At 33.3% G+C, this 12,145-nt stretch overlaps 2 protein-coding genes across 7 annotated transcripts in view; one reads left to right on the plus strand and one right to left on the minus strand.

Moving 5' to 3' along the window:
• LOC119830182 overlaps positions 1-1,386 on the minus strand; it is a 5,142-nt gene extending 3,756 nt beyond the window's left edge. Inside the window, exons 1-2 of the mRNA XM_038353093.1 lie at positions 1,355-1,386; positions 760-850 (exon numbers count right to left, since the gene is read on the minus strand). Of these exons, the coding sequence (XP_038209021.1) occupies positions 760-850; positions 1,355-1,386 (123 nt within the window). The remainder of the gene's footprint in view (positions 1-759; positions 851-1,354) is intronic.
• The window catches only part of LOC119830403 (innexin shaking-B), a 125,412-nt gene that overhangs the window by 29,498 nt on the left and 83,769 nt on the right, over positions 1-12,145 (plus strand). For 3 of the 6 annotated variants that reach the window (XM_038353409.1, XM_038353410.1, XM_038353411.1), the window contains exon 2: positions 10,313-10,463. The exons of the other annotated variants lie outside the window; for them this stretch is intronic. In XM_038353409.1, coding sequence (XP_038209337.1) covers positions 10,399-10,463 — 65 coding nt within the window. In that variant the 5' untranslated portion in view covers positions 10,313-10,398. The remainder of the gene's footprint in view (positions 1-10,312; positions 10,464-12,145) is intronic. 6 annotated transcript variants of the gene reach the window in all.

The raw sequence follows: 12,145 nt of genomic DNA on the forward strand, positions 1-12,145 counted from the left end.
GCGCGGCAGATCCTGGGGTGCGAGGGTTTAGTAGGAACTTCGAAATGGAAGTGAGAGAGAAAGAAGAAAAAAAATATATAAAATGGGAGCTTAACTATTTAACAAAAAAACTTAAGCGCCTTAAAATTGTCAGAACTTGATTTAATTTAAATAGAATCACACAGGATCTATAAACCTTGAAAAAAAAGAATTATAGAAATCGGTTCATCCAGTCGAAGTCCTAAGTAACGAGGCAAAAAAACAATCGAATTATATATAGCGATAGCCTTTTCCTTTTTTGAAGCCGGTTGTATAAGATTTTGAGCTTAAAAACCCGCCTTATGCGTCCACATCGTAATAACGTAAACCTTACTTGCTTGCAGCTAGGGCTGGCACCTACTTAATTACTTGCGGGTAGCGGTGCCAGCCCTAACTTATCAGCGGTTGAACCAAGCGAGGATATTATCTACGTAGACGTTAGTGTCTAGACTAAATACAATAATATATCACTTGCCTAACGCAGTGGTCCTTATTACTGGTGAAATATCATGTGATGAACTATTTTAAATTGTTAATTGCCTTATTCATTTAAAAAAAATAATCATATAAAATTTTATTATTTATATAACGTTTTTTTAGTTAGAGACTATATGGTGCTAATCCTGAAAAACTAACAAGGAAGAAGACGAAGAAGAGAAAAAAAGGGTTTTTTCTCTTCTTCGTCTTCTTCCTTGTTATAAAGGAAAGTATTGTATTTAATGTTATAATTGTTATTGTCACCTTAGCAATGTCGATGAGTTTCATCACCAGTGACGAGTAAATCCGGCGGCTGATAGCATCTGTCCTCCTGGAGCGGTAGTTGTCCACTTCTCTGATTAAATTCATTGACATTAGTACAATCGAAGAAAGACAATATATTAACACCTAGGACACAAGAAATTTATCTAATAATAATTTACCGACTTAAAAAAAGTGTGGACTGAAGAAAGGATTAATGAATAAAGTGATGGATTGGGCAGGGTAAGGAAAAGGCACTTCCTTACTTGTACTAGTTAACGCTGATTGTGTGAGTGTGGTAACTTCCCCTATCCGAGCCGGTTCAATTCGTGCCGAAGCATGCTTTTTTCCCACACTCATAATATGGCTTATATAAATGGTTCTTTTCGGGACTTTTTTTATTTATTTTGAATTACCGTATTCTTATTATGTTTATACTTGAGGGTAGAAGCAACGATTCCTTTGAGTGCCATTATTCATTGTGGACTAAAAATAATGGAAAATCTCAAAAATCATTTGAAATCCTAGAGACAGACAATTGTGTAACCATGTGAAACGCATTTGCCCCATACTCCACAGGGGACACTGGTTAACTCACCTCTTCACAATGTACTTGATGAGTAGCGACATTGTCCTATTCAGGTAGACTTGGTTCTCCTTTTTCAAGTCGAAAAGCAGTTCTTGATCGAAGCTGGTGTCCTGTAGAGCCTCCACTATAATTTTGGACAATCTACGGTTCTCTAAGTAATTCTGTAAAAGAAAATTATAAACTCTTTTTTAAACTATATGTATACTTCGATTCATCGATTACTACTACTAAAAAGTCAATACTAAAAAGTGACAGCCCTATTGCTTTAATGGTGCATAGGTAATTTTTTTTTTTAATTCTTTCTCTAATATTCTATTTGTTGATTGTGCTTCGATATTCAAAAACGGCGCACTTACGCACACATAAATAATTATCTACTGCAATACAACGATTAGACAAAAGAGGATGGCAATATTCAACTATCGTGAGCGAAAAAGGGACAATTGCAGTAGATTCTATAACATTAGCCACACGAGATGCCAGTCCCGGAATCTTTTAATTTATCTATATCTTTTAACTTCTATCATTACACGTAAAAATAAATTAAATTAAATGTAATTGAAATGTTAAATAAGGATATATATGCTTAAATTCTGATAAAGTACTAAATGGAAAAAATGTTTTTTTAATTCTATGGAGGTTGTTTCGGATAACCGTAACGTACATACATTCACACACATTTTTGCTGCTTTTTATAGAATAATAATTATAATTATTTTATGTTGTCTGTAATGCGGCAAAAATGATTTGTTTAAGCGGACGTTGTCGCTGGTTTAAAATACAGACTACAAAAAGTCTAAGCTAGTTTAAGTGTTTATTAGTCTGTTTTATTGAACATTACGATTGAGGGAACATGAGTTCGATACCCGGTGGATATAATAATAGGCTTGGTATATATAAGGTTTACTGGCTACTGAGCCGTTATGGCACCTCTAAGCAGACAAGTCTATATACAGGGTGTCTCATCGATATTCTACTATCCTCAATGGAACTTATAGTTTTTGATACGCTTATAACTTAAAAATAGACAAGAACAAGTTTTTAGGAACACAATGTCCACATTAGCGGAGTGTTGCCGCCTGGGTGAAGCTAGCGATGTAAACATAGATTGTAAGTAAAAATCAAAGATAAATTTTATACATCATTGTGTTCCAAAATCAGTGTTTGCATAATTATAAGGGCCATTGAGAATAGCTTATTGGATGTGGTAGTCGAGCACGCTTCGGCACGAATTGGGCCAGCTCGCACCGGGGAAGTACCACACCCCCACAGAAAACCGGCGTGAAATAATAGCTTGCTATTGTGTTTCGTACGGTAAGTGGGGGAGCCGGAGGCCTATTTCCTTCTCCTAGCCCTTCCCAGTCCATTCCTTCTTTCCAGTCATCAATCCTTTCCTTATCCCTTATCCCTTTCGGTCTAAGCCTTTACGAATGTTTATGGGCGGTGGTGATCGTTTACCATCAGGCGAACCACCTGCTCAGTTGCCCGCTATGACATAATAAAAAAATAAAAAAAAAATAACATACCATTAGCGGGACACCCTGTATATTCTTATATAAAAATATTTTTGCCTGGATATAATTAGGAGGCTAGCTAGAGACGTGAACTCCTTTTTACGTTGAAACATATTTCCAAGGGCATTTACTGTGGCTATGCAAGCGAAGCCGCGGGCGAAAAGCTAGTAATAACATACAAAGATCATGTATTTGACAGTTACACATCGCATTACCAACAAAAAAGATAAACACGAAACGTCAAAAGGGGCGCCATATTTTCTTGGCGGGAAAAGCGGTTGACGTTTCGCACTTACAAGAACGTGTCTCAAAGGAGCGGTGGCTTCGCTCATTTCTTTCGTATAGTCGGAGAGATAAATACGGACATAACAATGTAGTTTAAGAGCTGGTGAACAATTGTGACGTATAATTTATGAATTAATTCAATTTTGATTTGAAGCTAATCAATAGCATCATCAATGTTAAATTAGTATACAATTAGAATTAAGAACATTTAAAACGCGTTCCCCGTTCGAACTGAAAGCCGCCTAAGTTAATATTACACGATTGATCACAGGAGTCTATTTATTTCACTATAAATAAAAAAGTGACAAAAACTATTTGTCTTTAATTATTGCTAGCTGCGCCCCGCGGTTTCACCCGCGTAAGTCTGTATCCTATAGGAATATCGGGATAAAAAGCTGCCTATATGTTATTCCGGTTGTCCAGCTATCTACGTACCAAATTTCATTGCAATCGGTTCAGTAGTTTTTGCGTGAAAGAGCAACAAACGCACACACATCCTTACAAACTTTCGCATTTATAATATTAGTAGGATAGAGCTGCATTAGTAGCATTTTTTACTTCACTCTATCTACCACAAAAAAATTATATACGCATTTATTTCACTTAATTCTTTAACACCATATAATCAAGCCAGTATTTATGCCCTAAAAAATCATCTACATATAAAATATACATAATACAGCATGAGAATATGACTGTTTCGTGCAGCGAGTGGGGGAGCCGGAGGCCCATATCCTTTCCGTACCCTTCCTAATCCATTACTGTCCTGTCGTTAATCCTTTCCTTATCCATTACCCCTTAAAAGCGGCCGACGCACGCGCAGAGACACTACCATTGCGAATGTTCACGGGCGGTGATCGCTTACCATCAGGCGGTCACCAGCTCAATTGTCCGCTATAACATAAAAAAATCCCAAAAAATCCAAATCACGAAATCTTAGAGACATTTCGTTTACAATATTTAACGTTATTATATCCACAACCAATTTATAATCCTACTATATCCCACTAATATTATAAATGCGAAAGTTTGCAAGGATGTGTGTGTGTTTGTTGCTCTTTCACGCAAAAACTACTGAACCGTCTGCAATGAAATTTGGTACGTAGACAGTTGGACAACTGGAATAACATAAAGGCAACTTTTAATCCCGATCTTCCTACGGGATACGGACTTACGCGGGTGAAATGCGGGGCGCAGCTACTTATACATATAACACGCCTATCACTAAGCTTAATAAAAGCACATATACTAATTAACCTCCTGCGTTTTCCCAATGTTAGTTAGAACAGCCAGCAAAACTATAAAACAAATTGGGGCCATTCCTACTGCAATTCACTTTAGACGCATAAACACATTTTATTTTTCACTACCAACCGGCACACGGCATGTAAAATGCTCTCGCAATGGTAGAAATATCTACTGCGGTATGAAATATGTATATGGATGACGCGTGTTTATTTGTACAGTTTTTAGCGAGATTTTGATGTGTGTGTTTATGTCGTTTGCAGAAACTTTGATAGGCTTTCTTATAAATTACTATCAATCGAACGTTGTGATACTTTAAACGATTATATTCGAAATGATAATAATAAAAATATATTAATATCTCATTATAAATAACTGCTTAACTATTTATACTTTATATTACGATGAATTTAAACGATGTTGAGAAAACCATTGGCAAAATAGATAATTCCGGAAGAAATTGATTGAAATTATTATTTACATATTTGATTAGGAATTCTAAAATTTCCCTACTCCTACTAATATTATAAATGCGAAAGTTTCTAAGAATGTGCATGTGTTTGTTGCTCTTTCACGCAAAAACTACTAAACCGATTGCAATGAAATTTGGTACGTAGACAGCTGGACACCTGGAATAACATAAAGGCGACTTTTTATCCCGATATTCCTACGGGATACAGACTAAAGCGGGTGCAACCCCGGGGCGCAGCTAGCAATGTATACAATATGTTTTGTTCACTGTTTTGATAACAATGCTCTCTATGTGTGATTAATAGTACTAATTAAGAAATAACAAGTAGCAACAACACCATCAACACAAAAAGCGCGTGTCGCACGAAACACAACAAATGAAACCGCGCCCGCGACATAGCAAGATGTAAAACGAAAATTGAGCGACGCAATAAAATCAGATCGTTTCTATAGACGTAACAATGTTTTGGTTTAGTTCATGTTAAAATTGCAGCGGATTTCGTTGCCTTATTGCCTGTTACTGGAGTCTCTGTTCACTCATTCGGATTCGAAAATTATGGCTTAAATTTATATAACACTAGCTGCGGCCCGCGGTTTCACCCGCGTAAGTCCGTATCCTGTAGGAATATCGGGATGAAAAGTTAGCTATATGTTATTCCAGTTGTCCAGCTGTCTACGTAGCAAATATCATTGCAATCGGTTCAGCAGTTTTTGCGTGACACACACACATCCTTACAAACTTTCGCATTTATAATATTAGTAGGATTACCTACTGATGGTAAAAATAAGCTTTAAAAATGAGTAATTTAGAGAAGTGTTATATAATGTAAAAAAACCATCTGGGTATAGTAGGACACAGAAGGCTGATCAACTATTTGTCTATAAAGAAAATCGATCAGGGAAACAGATGTATATCATCTGCCCCATACCCCAGTAGGGGACAGGGGACTTCCCTTTTATCTTACACTAATTTAAACAATGACGAAACCAGATTTAAAATAATGTGCAAATCATTGGAATCGAACCTAAGACTTACAATATTACAAGAGGCTTTAATTTCCCAAAGAGTTAATAAGTATATAACAAACAAGAATCATTAAAAACTTTATCAGACAATAAAATTGTTGGTTAGTTCCTAACCTGAAATGCTGTGTCATTTTAAATTTAATTACTACTAGAGAAAATTAATTCCATGTATAATCGTAGTATATATAAAATCTTTGAAACATTTTAACCCAGCTCTGAAATTACAACAGATTTTTAATATTATATTTTGTGCTTTTTATAGTGTAAATTGGTTTTTTGTTAACACGAGTAGGCTTTAACCGAATGCAGCTACATTTGTCGCAGCGCGTATTTAAAATGAAAAATCTTTATTCCACGTATGTAGCATTTTCTCTTTGAGGCGATCCTTTAACAAAATCAGATTTGCTGAGCCCTAGAGATTTCGCCGTGAATGCAGTCTTGGAAGACACATCGCTCGGCTCTTCCAGAATTTTCCATTAATTTCGTGCTTTGATCAAATAAATAAAATGTCCGAACGTAATCCTAGGTCCGCTTCTAGCGAATGCTACTACGGATTTATTTACGATTTTCGTGCGCAATGACAAATGAAATTTGTACATAAAATATCGTGATCGTCCCGGATCCGTGCCGATTGCAATAAATCGCCGGTTGTAAAAGTTAGATTGCGACACTGCAATATGCTTACCTGCGCTGAGGTTTTGCTGTCCTGGTAGCGCGTTATTGATTTCACAGTGACATTCCCACGGAAGTCGTTTTTATATCTTTTTGGATTGACGCTCTGGTGTGTTTACCGGTCTCGAATAAATAAATAGCCAATAACTTGTCACGTTTCTTTTATTACTAGACTTATATGAAATTAATTTAAATAATCGTTTCAGTGGATTTATTGCAATAATTAACGAACAAACCGAAAAAAAAACTTTTCAGAATTACTTATAAAATTAGCAATGTTTTAACAACTACTTTTTTTATTAATAGGACAATATAACTTCCATTCAAGCTTTAAATATTCCGAGATATCAGATGATCCCGAAAGTTCTTATATAAAAAGATGTATATATTCTTGAACGCGATACGTGAGTCGTTATCCGAAATATCGGCGCGAAAACGAATTCAATTTCCGCCGTTTCCCGCGCTCTTGACGGCAGCAGAAATAAATAAATATTATAATAGTTTAAAAAAACTAAAAAACACGCTTTTATCATATTTTGCAAATTGAAAAATGGAATAATTTTATCAAATTAGTGTATTGTCATCGGTCCTCAATAAATCTACAAAGTTTGAACGAAATCTGGCCGTTTAAAGTGGGTCAAAATCGCGCCCAAAGAAGTCGGTTACAAACAAACAAACAAACAAACAAACAAACAAACATACAAACATACAGGTGAAGCTAATAAAAAGCGTGTAAAAAGATATACCTCATTTTTGCTCTTTCATACTAAAAGTGATTTCAAATTAAGTTTTAAATGTGGAGACAGAGATCGATTAGCCTATGAACAATTAAAAAGATCCTTTTTATAGTCCAAGTAACGATTAATGGGGAAAAGAGGCTCAAATATATATTCTGCTGATAGTGAGAAGCCCTGTTATGGAGTAATATTATTTGATCGCTATAAACTGGTGTTAGACGCGTTAAACAAGGTAAAGTGGTACTTCAATTTATTAATTGATGGCTTTTTCGAGGATTGTTGGAAATTTTTATAGTACGATTTTTATAACAAAACAATGATGGTGGGGCCACCTCGTATTAAGTGGTCACCCATAATAAATATTTGTTTGTGGATTTCATCAAGATGATTATTTCATAGTAGGCTAGGGGGTTTGTTGATCATTAAAGTACCAAATAATAAAATTTTTACGAGCTCCTTTTATCTTCTAGAACAGTTAAGATTCATACACTAAAATATGTACTAGGATAGCATATTCTTGCAGTGGTCGTTGGACAATATTTAGTTCACATTTCGAACTAAAACAATTGCTTGCATTCAGGTCACCAAGTGGATGCAAATAGAACTTATGGATATGCGTTTACAATTAATGCTTTCCTGGTACATATTGTGTTACGACGAAACAAAAGACGATTCAGAACATTGTAGTTATTATATAAAACTGAGGCTTTTGCATTTCATTTATATTTAAAATTTTCTTTATCTCTATAATGCCATTGTGGTAAACCAAGTATTTTCGTATATACGAAAAAAATCCACGTCATAGATTGATTTTCTAGATTATTTAGTTATCTCATTCGATTGTTTTAGAAGTAGGGTAATGTTTTTATATATGTTAAATTAATTAATAAAGTAAATAAAATTTGTGGCATCGAATTAGATTTTATCTGTATTAAACACTCTATTTAATTTTCGAATATTCATTGAAATATAACAAATTAAGCCTAAACATTCGATGAGAATTCAAAATCTTCAGAATGAATGCTTTGATTTCAACCACAAAGCTTAGATTCCTAGAAGAAAATCGACTTTAATACATTTAGAATCTACTAGCTCTCCGCCCTTGGCTTTGCCCGCGTAGTCTAAGAATCCGTATACTTTCCGTTCTCGTGGAATTTTTGTGATAAAACCTATCATATATCTTACTTCAGGTCTCGAACTGTGTTGGTACCAAAATTCATGTAAATCAGTTTTCCGATTTAGATGTAAAAAAGCAACATAGACCGAGTTACTGTCTCATTTATAATATTAGGGATACATATTTAAAATAATTAAATCCAAAGCCGACAACTTCATATTTACATCGTTTTTGCTTCCATAACATAATCATAGGATTTTATTTGCCCTTTTATGTTCGCCGTAAATAAATTTCAACGTATGTTTAAGGATACGGGATACAGGGTCCTGTTTTTACGTTCTCGTTTCGTTTTATCCCGGCTATATAAAATTTTGAATGCCACAACGATTATATGAAGTTGGGTCGTTGGGCTTTATAACTGAAGACTGGTAGAAAATATTTAATATTTAGTGGTACTTTTTGAATGTCTGATTGTCTCCAACAAGGGGCTACTGAAAATCAGCGCTGCCCATTACGCGTAGCACATGTTGAGTAGTTACTCTTTTTAGCACCACACCGATCAGTCATAAGTTCGCTTTTTTATTTTAATTTAACATTATGTGGTGGTGTTAAATAAACATTCTTTCTTTGTTTCTGATTGGTGGAAGTGAAAGCCTAGTTAGGGCAGGATTACATATTACAATTCTAGTCTAGTTAGTAACTATGCGATGTTCAGTGAAACTCCATTTATGGAGGTAGATAATAGGCTATTAGTCTCGCTCTGACACATAAAAAAACAACTTTTTATCTTCATAATATTAATTTAAAATGGCCATGTCTTTGTCCGTATGTATGAAGCGACAATAAAAAGGTGTGAAACATAAGTCTCTGTTGGAAACATAGTCCAAGAGGCTTTTCTGCCGATCGTATTCAATCCCTTGTTCAAACAGATGAAGGTTGTACTGCAATTTGATATCGTTGTATTTAACTAGTCGATGAACGTGACTTCTCTCGTGTTAGCGGTTTTTTTGAGTGATCGTTTAAATGGGAATATAACAATATGAGACAAAGATTATGGTTTTTATAACGTGAGTTGTTTAGTACGAGGATGTACGTTACCCCAGACTGTCATATAGTATTCTTGTTTGTATTTTTGGTTGGATGTTTAGCAGAGAACGTTTTGTTTTGTATTAAGTTAGTAAGAGTGAATGTTTCAGTGGGGCTGCAAAATGTTTAAACGCTTCTTAAATAAATGACTGTAAAATGGATGTAAATATATGAAAGAAAGACAGATCAATAAAATAGTGAAATAAAGTAACTGATTAAATAGTATTTTCTTGTGTTTGATTTTACGCGAGTATTATACATTTAGAAATTAAAAACTTTTTAACGTATTTCAACACGATTTTTTCATTATATCATAAACCGGGAAACGGGAGTCGGGTTAATAATATAATGAATAAATCGCGTTTAAAAACCGTTAAAAAGTTTTTAATTTCTAACTGATTGAATGTTAATATGATATATTTTGCTGAATAATATATCTGAAATCAAATAACTAAATGACATATATTAAAATGTGTTAAACAAATTTGTCTTATTTCTACCGAAGGTGGGGAGCAGGATAATGGTTTTGTACCACATAACACTTTAAAAATTATCAAATACCTTTCTTATTTACATTATTCATGTAACATACTAAGCACGTGAATAAAAATTAATGGGTCAACGGTGTTTTTATTTAACAGAAAAATCTTTTTAAGAACTGTGTGAATAGGTCTAAAAAATAAAACATAACCCGTAACTATTATTTAGCATAATATTGAATAACTAACTTAAAAAAAATAACTAACATTCCGCGTATTCAGTTTGTGCGGTAAATTTATTCAAACTACCCACATAAAACCGTCCGTTTGTTTAGTTGTCGTAGGTACTCGCTAGATGGCGACGCTCGCGCGCTTTGAGCGTGGCTAGCCGCTAAGCTGTCAGTCGTGCGACGACCGCCCGATGGGAAAGACGTCCGGTGGACGCCCCGACGCAGGAGTACGCGCTCAGAGATTCAGTAGTCGCAGGTGATTTTAACATTAAGCCGACTGGCAGAGAATGCATGCACGATTGCAGCTTATTGGGATGTGCATACAATAAACGGCTTACGTGAATAGCTTTTACACTTAGCGTAACACTTAATGTTTGATAATGCAATTAAAATATTACACGAATATATATATTTATTTACTATCTTACTTATAAGTTATACTACTTAAGTAGCAGAGTAGAAAATTTTATATATATTTTTAAAGTAAGTAAGCGAGCACATTGCAAGTGGATTTTTATACGGGCGTCTGGCGATGTGAATTAAATTGTTAAGTAAGAAAAGAAATTTTAAATGAAACGAGTATAAGTGACAAGAGATGTATAAAAGAAAACATAATTTTTTCCGATTATTCTATATGAATGAATGTAATCACAAATAAAATAAAATTTCCTGGAAATACATATTTACATTAAAAATCGCTCTCTCACTACTTAATCAAACTACCTAAGTACTTTTTAGCTTATCAATTTATATTTATTGGTTTTAGTCCAAGAAAATGGGTAGGGTAAATGCGAATTTGAGATTAAAACTTGAATTTTTGATATAATTTACTTTGAGGAATCTAAAAACGAACTGTTCAAGTTTTTTTTAAATTCACCCCCGAGAAGGGGTGAAAAAAAAAAAATAAAGTCGATTTTTTGAAATTTTGGCGAAACCGTAAGTGTTAGAAAAAAAAGTTTTAAATAAAATTTGTAGAGCGTAAAATTTTACACAAAAATGTTTCTATGACTTTTTTTCCTAAAATTGAAATTAACTGAGATAGGGTAGTTAGAAACTAGGGGATGATAACTGCAACTTTAAAAAATCATAACTTATTGAAAAATTGATAAAACTCATATATATATTTTTTAATTACTTATATTTAATTTGAAAATAAAAATTTCAAATTGTTATAATTTTGTTATAAACGATTGAAAAAAAAATTTTCTCTAGGATCAAAGTTTATAATTATATAAGTAATTAAAAAATATATATAAATGAGTTTTATCAATTTTTCAATAAGTTATGATTTTTTAAAGTTGCAGTTATCATCCCCTAGCTTCTAACTACCCTATCTCAGATAATTTCAATTTTAGGAAAAAAAGTCATAGAAACATTTTTGTGTAAAATTTTACGCTCTACAAATTTTATTTAAAACTTTTTTTTCTAACACTTACGGTTTCGCCAAAATGTCAAAAAAACGACTTTATTTTTTTTTTTCACCCCTTCTCGGGGGTGAATTTAAAAAAAACTTGCACAGTTCGTTTTTAGATTCCTCAAAGTAAATTATATCAAAAATTCAAGTTTTAATCTCAAATTCGCATTTACCCTACCCATTTTCTTGGACTATTATTGAAAAATTGATAAAACTCATATATTTTTTTTTAATTACTTATATAATTATAATCTTTGATCCTAGAGAAAAAAATTTTTTTTTCAATTGTTTATAACAAAATTATAACAATTTGAAATTTTTATTTTCAAATTAAATCAAGTTAAACCGATATATATATATATATATATATATATATATATATATATATAATTAAGCCTCTCAGAGGTGTGTTTACAGTACTCTCCAGTTGCTTTGAGTAAATTGTGAACAAAAATTTTAACTCCGTTGTGTTTTCTGTTTACTATTTTTTTATTATTAAAAATTGTAAGGTGTTTTTTTTTAAT

Source organism: Zerene cesonia, chromosome 11, assembly GCF_012273895.1.
Source record: "Zerene cesonia ecotype Mississippi chromosome 11, Zerene_cesonia_1.1, whole genome shotgun sequence".
In the NCBI taxonomy this organism is placed as follows: Eukaryota; Metazoa; Arthropoda; class Insecta; order Lepidoptera; family Pieridae; genus Zerene; species Zerene cesonia.